The 18,168-nt window shown below is 41.2% G+C and overlaps 1 protein-coding gene across 1 annotated transcript; it reads left to right on the top strand.

Moving 5' to 3' along the window:
• Positions 1 to 16,339: 16,339 nt before the first annotated feature.
• On the top strand, positions 16,340 to 17,738 carry LOC125515863 (protein FLOWERING LOCUS T-like). The gene is made up of 4 exons (XM_048681356.2): positions 16,340 to 16,601; positions 16,690 to 16,751; positions 17,153 to 17,193; positions 17,277 to 17,738. Exons 1-4 carry the CDS (start codon positions 16,410 to 16,412, stop codon positions 17,531 to 17,533), a joined length of 552 nt encoding a protein of 183 aa, XP_048537313.1. The 5' UTR covers positions 16,340 to 16,409; the 3' UTR covers positions 17,534 to 17,738.
• Positions 17,739 to 18,168: the final 430 nt, after the last annotated feature.

Raw genomic sequence — 18,168 nt, 5'->3', positions numbered from 1 at the left:
CCAGCCCTCCACCACACCACGGGGTCCTGTTCATCCAGAGGCAACGCCACCGCTCACTGTTTATCCAAACCCCCCCGCAACGCTCACTGTTCATCCCATCGATCGGCTTCAGTTAGCAGCAGTAGCGAAGGAATCGCTCGATCGGGTTCAGTTAATAGCCATCGATCGATCGCTCGGGTTCAGTAACGCGTAGCCTGCAGTGCAATCGCTCGGATTCAGTTAGAGCCCAACGCCTCGCTCGGGTTCAGTTAGAGCGAACTCCTCGAACACACGCACGTACGTGTACGAGAGAAACGCGCATCGCTCGGCCCCCGACCTCCCACCGTAACCGGGAACTCCCCGAAATTTTCCTCCACCTCGCTTCTACCACGGTTTTTTTCCGTCATGGACGGCCCAAAGAATGTCATGCACCTGCGTCTCCGGCCTGCCCAGGACGAAAAACCCATTTTCTGTCATGATATTTTTGTCATAGAAGTAGGAGCCCACCACATCTATGATGATACCGGGTTTTGTCACAATTATCGTCACAGAAGTGTCATATGTATGACAGAAAATTTTTTTGTTCGGCCCAAGATGTCACGTATGTGTCTTTTTTTTGTAGTGCTAGAAGGCGTCCTCATAATTCAAAGGGTGAAAATCTTGTTGAAAAAATTGATAAAAGTGGGTTTGGAGAGGTCAAAACTTTGACTAGTGATGTGCCCACTCTATTGGATTACAAAGACTTTAATTATGATAGTTGCCCTTTGATTGAATGTATTTCTTTGTTGCAATCCATGATAAATTCACACAATGCCTATGAACAAAATAAAGCTTTTACTAAACATATTGTAGAAGCGATGATGAAAGCTTTAGAAGAAAAAATGGAATTAGAGATTTCAATTCCTAGAAAATTATATGATGAGTGGGAACCTACCATTAAAGTCAAGATTTAAAAATTATGAGTGCTTTGCTTTATGTGTTTTGGGTGCTAGTGTTTCCACAATTCCGAAATCTCTATGTGATGTGCTTGGTATTACCAATATTGAAGAATGTTCTCTAAATTTGCACTTGGCGGATTCTACTATTAAAAAGCCCTTGGTAAGAATTAATGATGTTCTTACTCTTGCAAATAGGAACTATGTTCCCATAGATTTTATTGTTCTTTATATTGATTGCAATCCGTCTTGTCCCATCATACTTGGTAGACCATTTTTACGAACTATAGGTGTTGTGATTAATATGAAAGAAGGAAATATTAAATTTCAATTTCCACTAAGAAAGGGTATGGAACACTTCCCTAGAACAAGAATTAAGCCACCATATGAATCAATCATGAGGGCAACCTATGGGGCAAAAACCAAAGATGACAATACTTGAATCTATGCATTATGCCTAGCCAGGGGCATAAAATGATAGCGCTTGTTGGGAGGAAACCCAATGAATAAAATTTATTTTTGCCTTTTCTTTCTGTTCTTGAGTGTTTGCACAATTATGCTACAGTTGTGATTGTGTTTTTATGTTTTAATTAGTGTTTGTGCCAAGTAGAGCCTTTGGAATCATGTTGGGTGATAATTGATTTGGTCTTGTTGAAAAACAGAAACTTTTGTGCCCAATAGAAGAATTGTTAAAAATCACTTAAGCTAGATAAAATTTTGAATGTTTTACACAATATTTATATACAAATTTACTACGTTGTCCTAATTTTCAGAATTTTTAGAGTTACATAATTATGGTTAGAGTTCAGATTACTACAGACTGTTCTGTTTTTGATAGATTCTGTTTTTGTTGCATTGTGTGCTTATTTTGATGAATTTATGGATTGTATTGGGAGGTGTAAGCCACGGTAAAGTTAGAATATAGTAGGTATAATGCAATAATAAAATATGAATGGGTTTTCAACAGTACTTAAAGTGGTGATTTGCTTTATTATACTAACGGATCTCACGAAGGTTTTGTTAAGTTTTGTGTGATTGACGTTTTCAAGTTTTGGGTGAGATCATGATAGATGAAGGAATAAGGAGTGAAAAGAGACTAAGCTTTGGGATGCCCATGGCACCCCAAGATAATATTCAAGGATAACCAAGCAACTAAGCTTGGGGATGCCCCGGAAGGCATCCCCTCTTTCTTCTAACAACCATTAGTAATTTTACTTGAACCTATATTTTTATTCGTCACATATCATGAGTTTTTCTTGGAGCGTCTTGTATTATATGAGTCTTTACTTGTTTTGCTTTTTAGTTTGTCGCAATCATCCTTGCTGGACACACCTATTTGAGTTCATTTCAACTATGGATGGAACCGAGAAGTTATCTTGCAGTTTTATGCCACTCTATACATCTCAAGAAACTTGGATGATTGCAACACTTGGGTTCTCGAATGGATGATCGAGAACAAAAAGATCACCTACACAGCTGAACAATTTACTACGATGCTAAATTTCCCTCGCTTTGAATTTCATGAATCTCGTGAACACCGATTGCATTTCAAAGTCACTTTCCACATTCTATGCAACTCTGTCACACCCACCAACATGCCTGAATCCATTGGCAGGATTGTGGCAAATGCTCTTCAAGCTATTTCCGTCGGGCTTCGGTTTGATTTTCTCAAACTTTTCATTCAAAATTTGGCACACCCGGTTGATACCCCTCAAGCTTTGAAGCCGTATGCACCATGGGTATAGTATGAAATCGAGCAAATCATTGAGAATAAGTTCTTCCGTCCAAATGCGTAGAAAGCTTTCATTCTGCCTGTCTGCGACGCTCTTCGGATTGTCAAAGATATCGGCAAGGGCAAGGCACGAATTGATTTCGAAGGAACTGCTCTAGTGCATGGTAGTAGTAGGATCCGATGATTGATTGTGCTAGTTGTGGGTCCGAATGACCTATAGTGTTGGATAGGGTATGGATGACATGTTTGTACTATTGATTTAGTCGTTTGGGATCGTAAGTACTTATCTTAGTCGTTCAGTCCCATTAGTATCAATCTTAGTTGTCCACACTAACTGTATTAGTAGTTTAGTAGGATTGGATGACCAATGGTACTACTTTTGGGTCTGGAAGACTATGGATGATCCACAACTACTATCGATCTTACTAGTTTGGACTCACTAATAACTGCTATCAATCTTAGTTGTTCGGGTGCATAAGTATCGATCTTATTCTTCTGGGCCCACAAATATGGGCAATATTGAAACTGCTTTCGTAGTTGCTGGAACTATGGGGAGCTCCTATACGGCGCTAACTGCGGCAAACTGTCGGCTAGACGCACAAGAACCGCGGGTGCTATTTGGTAGGATCGAACTCACGATGTCGCTCTAACAAACCCGTGCTGCCAGCCACTACACCATATGCCTGATGGTGAAAGATACTAGTGCAAACTCATTTTAACTCTAACGTGATATTCACTCTAGTGCTGTAGCGTATGTATAATTCAAATGTGACGAACATATTTTAAAAAACACAAACAAAATTTTGGAAATGTGCACAAAATTTGAACTTCTAAAATAGCTTTTGAATTACAGGAGCAAAATTTACAATTTTGTCAAATTTGAAAATTTCTGAACAATGTTTGCAAAAAAAGAACATTTTTTAAAAATTTTCAAACTGTAATTTTAAAACATGGGGATTTTTTTGAAATTGCGAAGAAAATGTTGAAAACAGGAACATTTTTTGCAATTCCTAAAACTTTTCTTAAACAGCAATATTTTTCTTAAATTTTGAAATCAATAATTTATTCTGAAATTGGTGAACATATTTTCAATACAAATTGCTTTATGAAATCATGAACAAATTTTGAAAATGAGAAATTTTTTGAAATCCCTGAACATTTTTTCAAACACGATCATAATTTGAAAACATGAACAAAAATTTGAAAACAAGAATTTTTTTGAAACATGAACAATCTCTGAAATTATGAACAAAATTAAAAATCAAGAACATTTTTTCAAACACAAACATATTTGGAAATCATGAACAAAATTTTGAAAACAAGAACAATTTTTAAAACATGAACAATTTCTGAAATTGTGATTTTTTTTAGAAATCAAGGATATTTTTTGAAATTCCTGGACATTTTTCGGAACATGGACATTTTTTAAAAATTGTGAACAAAATTTTGAACACGTGAACATTTTTAAAATTTGAAACAAATATTTGAAAATGTCTAACAAAAAATAGGAAAAGGAAAAAAGAGAAACGAAAAAGAAAAGAAAACAGGAACAGAAAAAGGGAAAAGATAGAAAAAAAGAGAAAAATAGAAAAGAAAAAAGGAAAATAGAATGACCGGTCCAAGAACCTTCTAGAGGGTTCCCAAAACCGATAAAAATCGCTAGGAAACCTCTAGAAGATTCCTAAAACTGAAACCTTCTACCTACTACAGATGGGCCGGCCCAATTGCTCGCTCGCTCGCCCTGTCTATGATATCGCTCGACAGTTTGATGCAAAATGCGTCAAATAGGAATTTCCGGAACTATGTGGTATGGGTCAACAACGACCCCAATCGAATTATGTGGGCCTACTCGTTATCAGTGGGACTAGGGATACTTTGAGCAAGAAATACATTGAAGAGCTCTCGGTCGTCCGGGCCCATAAGTACTAATATTAGTCGTTCGGCCCCACAAGTATCTATCTTAGTCATTCGGCCCCATAAGTATCTATCTTAGTCATCTAGACTACCCATATTAGTAGTTGTGGGTTCAGACTACCTATAGTGCTAGCAGTGGGATCATGCAACCCATAGTGTTGCTAGTAGGATCAGATGACTCATGGTGCTAGTTGTGGGGTCCGGATGATCCATAGTGCTTGTTGTGGTCCGGAAGACCGGTAGCGGTAGTTGTGTCAGGACTACCTATAGAGGATGGCCCACAACTATGGACCGTACTAGTTCGGGCTCATTGCTATCGATCTTAGTTGTTCGGACTCACTGCTATCGATCTTATTCGTTCGGGCTCATAAGTACTGATCTTAGTCAGCTGGGTTCACAAGTATCGATCTTACTCGTCCAAACCCATAACCATCGGACTTAGTCGTCTGAGTCTGTAAGTACCCCCTCTGGTCCTTTTTACTCTACATATTAGATTTCTTAGAAGTCAAACTCCGTAAACTTTGACCAAATTTATATTGAAAATTATCAATATTTAGTATACCAAATAAATATAATATGAAAATATGTTCTGTGATGGATCTAATGATACTGATTTTATACTGTGAATGTTATAATTTCTTGTACAAACATGGTCAAACTTCAAACACTTCAAAGAAATCTAATACGCGTGGTAAAAAGGACCAGAGGGAGTACTGATGTTAGTTGTTCAGACCCATAAGTGCAAATTTTAGTCGACCAGACTACCCATCTATATCTATATCTATACCAATATAAAAAGACTCAAATGGGCAGATCGAATTGATCTTGGCCATCGAACTAAGTCAATCCAACGACGTAGACTGCTCCAATGGCGAGCGTTAGATGTGTTTAACGTGCAATTAATATCATACCAAATATTGCACTAATCATGTGATTAACACACAAATAATATCATACCGCGTGTAATTAATATATTGCCTAAATATTAACGTGTGTTGCATGCGCGCATTTACTAGTAATTAGTAGTTGTACTGATCTTAGTCGTCTGACTCTGTATCTATATCTATACCAATATAAAAAGACCCAAAGAGGCAGATTCAATTAATCTCGGCCATCAAATCATGTTAATCCAACGACTTATACTGCTTCAATGTCGAATGACCAACACGTTTAGCGTGCAGTTAATTTCATACCAAAAATAGTGCCAGCTTTGCACCTCTCGTTTGATGAGGGGAATTTCTATTCACTAGTAAATGCGCACGTGCAATGCACGTTAATATTTAGGCAATATATTAATTGCACGCGGATATTAGGTATTATTTGTGTGTTAATTATATGATTAGTGCAATATTTGGTATGATATTAATTGCACGTTAAACACGTTGAACGCTCGCCATTGGAGCAGTCTAGGTCGTTGGATTGACTTAGTTTGATAGCCGAGATCAGTTGGATCTGCCCCTTTGGGTCTTTTTATATTGGTATAGACTAGTAATAATGTACGTGCAATATATGTTTATATTAGATAGAATATTAGTTGCATGTTATATTAGATAAGATATATCTGTTGCACATTGATATTTGGTAAGATATCAATTATTTTCTCGCAGGAATGGTATGATATTAATTACATGACAGATTTCAATAGATAACGTTGAGTCAAAACGTATTTATAACCAATGACAGTGATGGGTAATTATAGCGTTAAATATGTTTGGTGCTTAACATTGGAGCGATTTGAACCGCTAGATAACATGATTTGACGATCAAGATGGTTTGGATGCCCATTTGGATCTTTTTATATTGGTATATTGGTATAGAGTATAGATATAGATGTATAATAGTAATAATGTACGTGCAATGCACGTTTATATTAGATAGGATATTAGTTATATGTTATATTAGATAAGATATATCTGTTGCACATTGGTATTTGGTAAGATATCAATTACTTTTTCGCGGGAATGATATGATATTAATTACATGGCAGATTTTAAGGATAGCGTTGAGTCAAAACGTGTTTATAACCAATGGCAGGGTAATTAGAGTGTTAAATGTGTTTGGAGCGATTTGAACCACTAGATAACATGATTTGACGGTCGAGATTTTTTTTCTTCGAAAAAGGGACTCCACGACCTCTGCATCATTTGATGGTCGAGATGGTTTGAATCTGTCCATTTGAATCTTTTTATATTGATATAGATGCGGGGGAGTAAAGCTCGTCATGTCCTTAACCGAGAACAGGAAAATCAAACATCATGCCGCACTGTCAGAAACACATTCCGCTCATGTCCGGCATATGCATAGCAATTCTGGCCTTTGTCGCCGGGAGCTCAGCAACTGCGGCCTCTGTGGTTGCCATCAACAGAGAAACCTGTACTACAAACATAGATTATCACAGAAGCTTGATTGTTTCTGTCATGGTCGTACAAAGGTACGTATATGGTTAGAGAACTTAGATTTATGCATCTTGAAGTGCCGTTCGGATCACTTTCACAGGGTCAATGATACCACTCTTGATCATGTCAACATACTCCCCTACAGTAAGAAAGCGCATCAATCAACTACTGGACTGCTAAAGATTATTACTCTATTGCTGAAATATGTATTTTGTTGCAGAAGCCTAAATTCAGAACGAACATATAAAACACAGTAACTATGAATGTTTGTTTACATTTGCAGCGACACCCAAATGCCATCTTCAGGTACTGATTATTCTATCGCAAGAGTAGATAGAGAAACATGTTAGTAAATGAGTGGTAATATTGCCTCATACATTTTTATATAGATGCAAAGATGAATTATATTTTTTAAATGTCATTCAGATAATTATATTTCACTTTGATGTTCTCTGGCCTTCAGTATGTCCTGTGACAAAGTTGCAAAAAATTCTATGCTTCAAAACCAAAACAAAGCCTCTTGGTTATTTGATTTGCATCAGGATGTATCCTTGTATGTTCCTCTTATTGCGTTAGAAAAATGTCTCCTGTGGCAACACACGAGCACATACCTAGTTTGTTATAAACTGAAAACCTTCCTCACTTACAAACATCTTGATGACAATGCCATGGTACTCAGATAGAGTCTCCACACATAAATCGGTCATGCCTTCCTGCATATCACATACAAATTAACCATAGGTTTCACCAACCTAGCAAACCCACATGTGGGAATGTCACAAAGGCAATTGGATTGGAAAATATGTGAACAAAGCTCAACATAACACGAATGAAAAAGAAATACCGCATGCAAATGAAAGGAGAAAATCAACATTTCTTATAAACAAAAACGTACAGATTTTCAATGGTCACTATAAAAACGAGGATGCAGGTGTTGGTACGTGCAAGATATATAAGTGAATATTGTGCTATCTCACTCAACTGCTGGCAAATCAAGTAGTATCTCAAATTATACATTGGTGCTATGATCTTGACCATTACACCTACTTCATTGATTCATTCACGTCATGAACCGACTGAAAACGGTCCCCAATTTCATCCAATATACTTCTCAATTCAGTCCGATGCACGCAAGGACCATCCTTCACAACATCTATGTGGGAAGATTGTAGAAAAACAAAAGGCACACCGCAGCTAAAAATTACACACCATCATTTGGTCAAGACACTTGCAAAGGGGAATGAGTTATAGCAACGAGGCGATACACTAGCAGATCGATCTAATTATTTATGAGTTATGATTGGTTGTGTTTTACTAATAGCAATGATCTATTGCGTGTGATAGATCTGGACAGGGGAGAATATTTTCCTGAGTAGAATACATCGAGTTAACAGGACAACATTCAATGGATTCGGTGATCTGTCTTCTTCCTTCACAGCTCAAGCAGAAGGAATTTTAGGCGCAGAGAAGAAATTAATCTGGGTTTGTAGCACATTGGAAGGAATGCACAACGACATCTATGTATCTACATGGTAAGATTCAGAGATTACACAACGTTGATTCAGACTAGCATCATTGTTCAACGTAGATTATCATCTTATCATAAACCATCATCATTCAGAGATTCAGCGATTACACTACGTGGGAAGAAGATCACACTAGGTAGTTTATAATTGTTCAACAACGGAAGTACCATCCTCCCCAACATCTACATGGGAAGAATCAGAGATTAACACTACAGGTCTGAATCCAATGATTTTTTGGTGTTGTCCTATTCCTGGACGATGTACTTCATTAGGACAAGAGCTGACAGTAATCATCGTAATAAGAAAATTTCAGAGTCCCTAGATCTCCACGGTGGTTTACCTTCAATTTTTGTGCGCACTAAGAGCAACTTCAATGGAGCGATCCATTTCGTCCGCGGCCGTCCGTTTGGGTCAGCGCGGACAAAAAAGCTGACCCAACGCGTCGACCCAAACGGACGCGTGTCCGCTTTCGTTCGCCTGCTGACCCATTTCCGGTCCATTTTTGAGCCTGATTTGCGTCGACGCGGATACAAGACGGACGCGCGCGCGCTCGCTCTCTTTTCTCACCGAGCCCGCTGGTCGGTGGCACATTGGATTCACACCCTCGCCCGCCTGCTACGTCGCCGACGCCGCCGACCATTTTTTCAGATAAAAATGGATACATAGATAGTTTTAGCGTACATAGATAAAAGAAAAGACCACTACTCGTCGCTTTCTGACTCCGACTCGGTAATGTCCTCCTCCGACGTCTGAATGTAGGCGTCAGCATACGCCTCGTCTTCAAAGTCCTAACCCGCCGTTTCTCGTAGCTTTAGTTTCAATTGAGCTGCCTGCTTCCGCGAACGCTTGTCCTCCCGATAGGCGGCTCGCTCCCTCCTCCTCGCGTCCATCTCCAACCTCCTTTGCTTGTAGAACTGGCGCTCGTCGACGATGTCCTGCGGGAAGCCTCCGCGCCACACCACTAAGGCTTCCACGTCCTTCTCCGCGATGGCGAGGCGACGCTGCCGTCTCCGGTGGACACGACGATCCTCGTTGGTGAAAAGCCGCGGGAGAGGCGCCAGATCCTGCGCCCGCTGACTCGACACGTTTGAAAAATTCATATCCCGGCGAGGCCTCAGGAGGCGCCACGCCGCCGCGTGTGCGCACGGGCCGCCTCCTCTGCGGTGTCGAAAGTGCCGAGGGTGAGACGTTTCTCGCGAAATCAGATCTCGGAGGTGAAGGTGCCGGAGCGGCGCTCGCGGACTCCGCGAAAATCCGAAGCGCCCAGGCAGCGGATCGACATGGTGGCGCAGAGGCGGCGAGGTTAGTGAGAGGGGGCGAGACGAGTGGGCGGCAGACAGAGTGTGGAGGGAGCGCCTTCTTATAACGAGTATCGGCGGCGGCACGCGCGCGAACCTTTCCCCGCGCGTTGGAGCGCCAAAACCAGCGCGCGCTAGGCCGCTTTCCCCCCGCGCGCTGGAGCGCCAAAACCAGGGGACGACATGGCCGCTGGCATGATCTAAAACGCGCGCGGTCATCAAATGGGTCAGCCCGTTGGGCGCACTGCCGACCCAAAACTAAAAAAGGGCGGACGACGGGCGGGCGGCCGACCTAAATGGACAAAAAGCGGACAAAAACGCCGTCCGTTTGGGTCGGCCTGTTAGAGTTGCTCTAACAGAAATAATTGAATGTTTAGTCGCCGGCTAGCCGCCTGCAGGGAGGGAGGGAAGGAAGGAAGAGATGAGGGCAGGGGGCGAGGTACCTTGCTCCATCGGTTGACCACTACGACCAAGCCCAGCCAGGGGTTCGCCTCCAGGACCTCGCGCCGGCGTCGTCGCCCAGGTCCTTGCGCGGCGCCGACGTCTCCTAGGACCTGGCGCCGGCGTCCGCGGGGCGTCGGGGAGCGGCCACTACGACCAAGCCTAGCCGGGGTTTCGCCTACACGACCTGGTGTCGGCGTCGTAGCCCAGGTACTCACGCCGGCGCCGCCGTCTCCCAGTACCTCGCGTCGGCATCGGCGCCACCAGGCGCCTCCCTCTCGCGGGATGGTTAGGCGAGATGCGAGGGATTGACCGAACGAATTCACAAAGTTTCTAAAAAAAAATCACATAGGACCATAATAACCCTTCTTGATCAAACTTAATGTTTTTAGTTAACATTTTAAATCAACGGTGGGAAATAATCATAGATACATGAATTTACATATTGTAACTCTCTAGTCACCGTAAAAGAGCTTGCTAGTAGAACACCTTCTCTTAACATAATATTTTCTTGTAAGTTTTTTTGAAACTTCGAAACATAGTTTTCACGTGGTTTTCATCGGTTGTCATCATACTTGGTCTTCATACGATATTCTCTCCACCCTGATCCTGACAACGAAATGTGACGACTTCCCCAAATATATACAACACAGCCCACAAATGTCAAAATGCGGCCGGCTTCTATATTTCCAAAGTACACACACGGTTGGTATCTTTGGTCATCCCATGAGACAGCAACGAAAGTAAGGAGAAAAAACGGCGGTCAGAATCGAGTCACAACTAGTCTATGCGGCTGCCGTCCCGAACGATCCCATTGCAGGGGCCATTAAAGCTGAAAATGAAAGCAAGGAAGAAAAAGAAGCAGCACGTGATGAAACTAGCTAGAACAGAGCGAGGTATATGTCAGTCTCTATGTGTGCTTTATTGAATCATTCGATTATGATCCAATGAAAAAGGAATAACGTTTGGCAAATGGGTTAGTGCCATTTGGTTGCCATAGGCCACATCTTATCGGATTGCCACATAACTTTTCCTAAATCAAAGTACGTGTTCCGTGTACTTCCTCATATGCATTCCATCTTCAATTGCTCGGCCCGCCGTCCACAAAAGATATGCCTTGCTCGTCTCTACAATCACATGTCAAGCTACAAGTTTATCTTCTTTTTCTCAAGAGTATGCAAGCCACATATCTTCCTTTTTATTAAGATAGGGGAAAACCGTCGTACAAAAGTAAGATTTACATGAGGTGTAAATTTTACGCCTCCCCACGTTCCAAATAAATGAGCACTCTAACTCTTATCCTTTATCACTTTGCTTGCGCCTACGAAGAACACCGGTATTAATAAAAAGAAGACTAAATAAATCTAATCGGCTTAGCACATTAAGTTGAGGGATGTTAAAGCCCTTTTGTATCTCTTATCGTTTTACTTTAGTTATTTTTAGCTAAAGGTTTTTAGTTTGTTTGAATAAGAGTTGGACGACCATGCTTCTTTTTGATTGAGGGGAGATTCTTATATCTGATGAGTAATGGATATTTTTGATGAATGTTTTATTACGAAAATTTTAAAATCATGATAGATGTAAGACTAAAATTGTGTGATAATGTATTCCCAATTAAAGATGATGAGCATAAGTCTTCCGCATCTTTAGTATCGATCGGATATGAGAGGTTCGCAACTAGATGAAATAACTCACTTTTAGTTTAGTTCAGTTCCTTCCAAAACAAAAATAATTGGTGTAAACGATAGTCACATCGGCCGAATAAAATAATATAGAGCAAGTAGCTCCATTGGTGAAACTCTCATTAATAAATTAAACATTTCCAAAAAACCATTATTGACACAAAGAATCATGCGTATCTTTTCATGTCGCATGTAAACAAAAGTAAAAGTGACATGGGCCCAGGCCTTATCCTTAAAGAAGAAGGGGAAGAAAAAAAATCGGGCATGCCTAAAAGACGGGTGAATTACCACATAAAGTTGTGATACGTCTACTAACTGGTAGAATAGTAAGGTGTGGAAATTTTCATGATCATGTGATTAAGTGGAGATATAATAGTGCTCAATATGATCATTTTTCTAGCATGAATCTTCAGATCTTGTGTTTAACTCATTCATTATCGTTATCAGTACCTCATAATCAAGATGACTTCTTTCATACAAGCTGCGGTATTTGCTTGGGGACGAGCAAACCTCTAAGCTTGGGGGGTCGATGATCCCAAAATGTGTGATGTTTTTAGCCTTCATTTTGTGCCTGGTAGGCTATGTGAAATTTTAATGCGTTCAGGCATGTCTTTTTGTTGATTTTCCTCAGGATGCACTCTTAAAAAGAAATGAAGCATTAAAGAGAAAACTTTAGGAAACGATGATAAAATCATGCCCATAAATGTGATACATTATTACCATAGAAGAATGAAGCACTTTGGAGAAAACAGGAGGACGTGCAGGGCTTCCAGAGCGCAAGACGTCGTTCGGAGCAGTTGCCGCAGCCGCCTCCTAGTCGACTACTTCCGCCCTGTGGAATCAGGTCGTGGATCGGAGACACATAGACTCCAGAAACATCCAGAACACAGAACTCTAGCCTCCGGAAAGCATCCGGAGGAGGAGTCGATCCAAGGACTTTGTCGCCACCACGCTACATCAGAGGGTATCACCACCATCATCATCACCATGGTCATCACCATCACCATGTCATCCTTACCCATTTATATTACACTAGTTAGAGTGGATTCGATTTTGTATTACATTTTTGAACTCATCATAATTCATCTCATAACGTTTGTGCCCTTGATGTGCGATTAATCTCCCTAGTTCTCGGGGATACGGAGTAACCCTAATATGTAATAGATCGTTTGACATTAGGATTTGATATCCTATTTATATGTTTATGTTGATAGTCTTATTGATGTTGAGTGGAGTCGACCATCCAACATATGCCAATTTTGGGTAGAAGGTTATTACTGCTAGCATGACAGTTGGTTGTGGAGGTAGGTTAGTGACAAGGCCTATCTACCTTTGTCCCCAATCGATGCAACAGGGGGTAAACGGGGGCCGCTATTAGCTGTGTGCACGAGGGAAGACCCCTTAATTACCATTCATTAACCATAGTAGGGAAGAATGTCAGTGGCATATGTGATACGGGGTTGTTGCGTGTATGCACACATCTGTACTTGGCTCCACCCACAAATAGAAACATATAAAGTGGCATAGGAATCCGACGTAGCATTATGCTTAGCTATCGGACATGTAGACGCGTACTAGTGGGGAATCCACACTCTCTGGGAACACTTTAGTCCTATCAATTTCAACAACCGTCATTCACGTCATGCGTTACTTTACTTCCCCGTTTGCTACAATCACGGAATACTTTTAGTCATTTCCACTTTGTTTTGGATCCCAATTCACTTGCAGGCATTGCTATTTGAACTCTTCAAGAGACAAAGATTGATTCATGTGCTTCCTCTGGGATAGATACTCTTACCTTTAAAAAGATACAACTGAACTCTGTGCACCTGTAGACAATCATGTATCTTTTGAACCGAGAGTCCAAACTAAGTTTCATTTGCATATTCCTGTTCACTCGAATGAATAATTTTGAATAAGACCAATTTTAAATACATCTAGACACCTTTTAAAATTTTACCAAGTTTCAAATGTTAAAACTTGATAGTCGTAATATTAAGTTTTATCAAGTTTGACCAACCTCTAAAACTTATCATTTGTTCTATCAAGTTTTAGGAGTTGAAACTTGCTGAAGTTTTAAAAGCTTGTGAAAACGTTGGAGCCCCCACATGGTTTTAAGTCTTAGTTCTGAACCTTACTGATTTTATCGTCCATTTCTATTAAGTTTATGGAGTTGAAACTTAGGGAAATATAAAGACGTGTCAATCGTCTTCAAAATTAGTCTTATTTCAAAGCCCTTATCGTAGGTAACACGAATATGCAAACTCAATAAAAATTATACCTTCGATTGAAAACATATAATATATTCAAATTTACAAGTCAAAAGAAAAAGCATGGAAGGTGGAATGGATGGGGCATATGTAATCTCTCCCAAAAGCTAACCATAAGGTGCATGCATGCAATAATTGAGCTCCAACCTCAAAACCACTTTTTGAATCTTGATGCAATCATACGACTGCATGCATGTGTGCCTCCACCCTTGAATGCCACAAATTGTCTTTCGGTAATTTGCCTCAATAGTTGAAACTGAAACTCCTTCACTTCCCCTCCTAATCCACTCACACCCCACCTTAGGCATCTCCATTTTTTAATCTAGCTAGCCATCTCTCCCTCCTCAAGCCCAAGATACCTCTCTCTCTCCACCCCTTGTCCGCTATCCACACTAGCTAGATCCCCCCCTCTCTCCCTCACCTCTTATCTATTAAAGTACACACGCTCTCTTCCACCTCCCTCTTCATTAAAGAACAGGACGCGACTCGTCTGACGTACGGCCCACACACTGACGTGTGGGCCCGGACCCACCCGTCAGCGGTCCAACGGCAGGGGGCCGTACGTCAGGGGATCCAGCTCCTAAAGAACACTCTTTCTCTCTCTGCTCCCATTAATATAGCTAGCTAGGCCTATCAAACACCTCTCACCCTCATAAGACCTCTTCCAGTGCATGGGTGCTTAATTAGACGAGGTGCTAAGTGTATTAAAAGGCTTAGCAACTAAACTCCCCAATGCATACTCCCTCCATCCGGTGAAAAGTGTACATAAAATTTTAGGACAAATTATGGAGTGGATTAAAAAATGCATTGAAAAGGTGCAAGCCACCATCTCTCTCTCTTTTAATTATTCTACCCCCAATGATCTAAGTGCATGAAAAAATTAAAGAGACCATGTGTAGAATGTTATTGGTCTTCATTACCGTGTGATGAGAGAGAAGCATTTTTTTCTATTTTAATGTGCATTAGGAAGATAGATGTACACTCTTTTGTGGACAAATTTTAAAGTCAAACGTACACTTTTCACCGGACGAAGGGAGTAGGTGCTTAGTTTTTGGTTGCTAAGCTCCCTTCATTTAATTAGGCGTAGACTCATATTTGTGCTTCCACCTAGGTACACACGCTTAGCATTGTGTCTTCCTGAGGTCATCATACTACACTCTCTCTCTCTCTCTCTCTCCTTAATTTACATGGCACATCAGATTTTTTGCTTAGTTGGCAACCTTAACACATGTACAAGGTGGAGCATTGGGAGGGGACAAAGTGTGTTTTTATAGTAGTTAATTATATCAATCTCACCACCACATAGATACTCTAGGTGAGATTTAATTTCGGGGTTGTCGACATGTACCGATTGTATGAGACAATATTTGTGCAAGTTTTATGCCTGGCCACCGAGCAATATATTGTTATATGACAACTTTCCTTGTGCATATTTGTATCTATATGTGTGACCATATATATTTGCGTATATATTGGTTGGCGAGAGGAAAGTTTTACGTATTTTCAATAAATGTTGAGGAAAGTAAGCCGGTATGCAAATATTTGTGTAGCCTGTAAACAATACTCCATGACAGTTCAGAGCTGAGAAACAATGCCAAGCTAGCGATCACCAAGCTTCGTCAAAAAGGGTCGATCCTCCACGGACGCATCTATTCCGATCCCGAGATCATCTGAGCTCGGATGAACGGTAAAATCAAATTAAATAAAAAATAACAAAAAATCTGAAAAAATATTTGTGTCAATGTTTGGCACAAAAAAATTCACATTTTTTGAATTTTTATTTTATTTTACTGTGCACCCGAGCTCAGAACAACAATTTGGATCCTCCACGTGTTTAATCATATCATACAAATGTCGCACAATATGTTGGCCCGTACACACATCAAATTGTAGATGTGTATATGCCCCTCAATAATTGTGCAAAGAGATGCTAGTTAGCTTTACTACATACGTACGTCATTCGAGCTATAAAGACATGCCTGGAATCAGCATGCACGACCGGTCAAATCTAGTGGAGCGAAAATTACTATCAAGGGCATACAAGGAACGATGACAACGATTGGAGCTGCATGTGATATGCATGGCGGTTTCTCGATCTTCTCATGACTAGCTACTATAAATATGACGCCTAAGTACCTCTAGCTCTGTAGTATCTTTATACCGAGCCATTACACTGAAGCTAGACATCAACACGCATACATCTGCGTATACTATACACATCATATATACACTAGAAATGTCGAACGACTCCTTGGTTACATCACGAATAGTAGGTGATGTGTTGGACCCCTTCCGTAGCACAGTTGATCTGACAGTGCTCTATGACGGTAGGTTCGTCATTAACGGCATGGAGTTCCGCTCACCGGCGGTATCGGGCAAGCCGAGCGTCGAGATCGGCGGTGATGATATTAGCGTGACATACACCCTTGTAAGCCCATGATTTATTAGTTATTTATGTTTTCAGCACTGTGGTTTGTTCAAGTTAACCATGTAATCTGTGAATGTGATACATGCAGGTCATGGTGGATCCTGATGCTCCTAACCCCAGCAATCCGACCTTGAGGGAATATCTTCACTGGTTAGAGACTAAGAGCAACCCTACCTATAGCTTATTAGGTCTTGCATGCTGTCCTGCGAGCAGGAAATATACTCTATACATGCATCACATCTAACGGTGGATATATGTATTGGTGCATGCATGATAAGCTATATGATGCTTTAGGTCGTTAGATAAAAAACAAAATCCAAGAAAAGATAATGATAATATATATTCTTTCACTCATGTATCATGCACGTACATAACAACAAATATGCTTATGGCAAGCGTGTCGACGGACATGACATACTATAAATATGTATGGATTATTTCAAGATAGGTTCACTGTGAGTACAGCCATTTTTATTGTGAGTACAGCTAGATCTATATCCAAGATCCCCACTAACTATCGACCGACTGATTCATGTCCATGCTCCATGCAGGATGGTAACCGATATCCCAGGATCAATGGATGACACCTACGGTGAGCACTCGTGAATGCAATAATAGTACATGACTTGGCATCTCTGAACAGTTTGGATGTAATTTTTTCTTCATTGTTTGAAGGGCGGGAGGTGGTGTGCTACGAGAGTCCGACGCCGACGACGGGGATCCACCGCATGGTGCTGGTGCTGTTCCGGCAGCTCGGGCGGAACACGGTGTACGCGCCGTCCATGCGCCACAACTTCAACACCCGCAGCTTCGCCCGCCGCTACAACCTTGGCGCGCCCGTCGCCGCAAAGTACTTCAACTGCCAGCGCCAGGCCGGCTCCGGCGGCCGGAAGTTCACCGGGCCCTATACCAGCCACCGCCAGCAAATCTAATCCCTAGCTAACAAAATAGCTACCACACACGGGAGCACGTGGCGCACGCATGGGCATGACAACGTCATGGATCACATGAGAATAAGACTGGCTACAATTACCGGTAGAAAAAGACTAGCTACAAATAAATGAATAAAAGTAGTTCCTTCCAAAAGACCCCGGCCGGATGAATAATACTAGTGTACGTAGCTTCTTCCCTTTTTTGGCGGAGAAAAAGCACATAGCTTCACATAGATGTTGCATCATATATGTGCTCGATATAAATCTCTTTTCTGAAATAATATCAAGCTCCGCCTTCTATATACTCTCAAGACTCGACAAGGTGATTCTGACAAGTTGTTATTCCTGGTCTCCTGGATGATCTCAAGCATTGCTGCTCCACCTGCCCTGCCTTTGTTTGGTCGGCGGTGATTTTAATTTGATTGCTAGCGCTGCTGACAAAAGCAACATCAATCTGAACCGGCGCACCATGGCTGCGTTCGGCGTTTCATAAACGAGATGGAGCTCAAGGACATGTATCTCCATGGTCGGAGATGCATTTGGTTCAATAAGCAAGGAAGGTCGATACGCTGTTGTTTTAAGCGATAAGAGCAACTCCAACGGGCCGATCCAAACGGTCGGCGATTTTGTCCATT

The sequence above is a fragment of the Triticum urartu genome, chromosome 6A, assembly GCF_056163025.1.
Source record: "Triticum urartu cultivar PI428250 chromosome 6A, HENAU_Tu73, whole genome shotgun sequence".
NCBI lineage: Eukaryota > Viridiplantae > Streptophyta > Magnoliopsida > Poales > Poaceae > Triticum > Triticum urartu.
This window is presented reverse-complemented; position numbering and strand designations above follow the sequence as displayed.

Coding starts and splice junctions, on each gene's coding strand:
- LOC125515863 (XM_048681356.2), top strand. CDS start 16,410: ATGTCGAACGACTCCTTGGTTACATCACGAATAGTAGGTGATGTGTTG. Junction 16,752..17,152: donor TTGAGGGAATATCTTCACTG/GTTAGAGACTAA, acceptor TGCTCCATGCAG/GATGGTAACCGATATCCCAG. Junction 17,194..17,276: donor ATCAATGGATGACACCTACG/GTGAGCACTCGT, acceptor CATTGTTTGAAG/GGCGGGAGGTGGTGTGCTAC.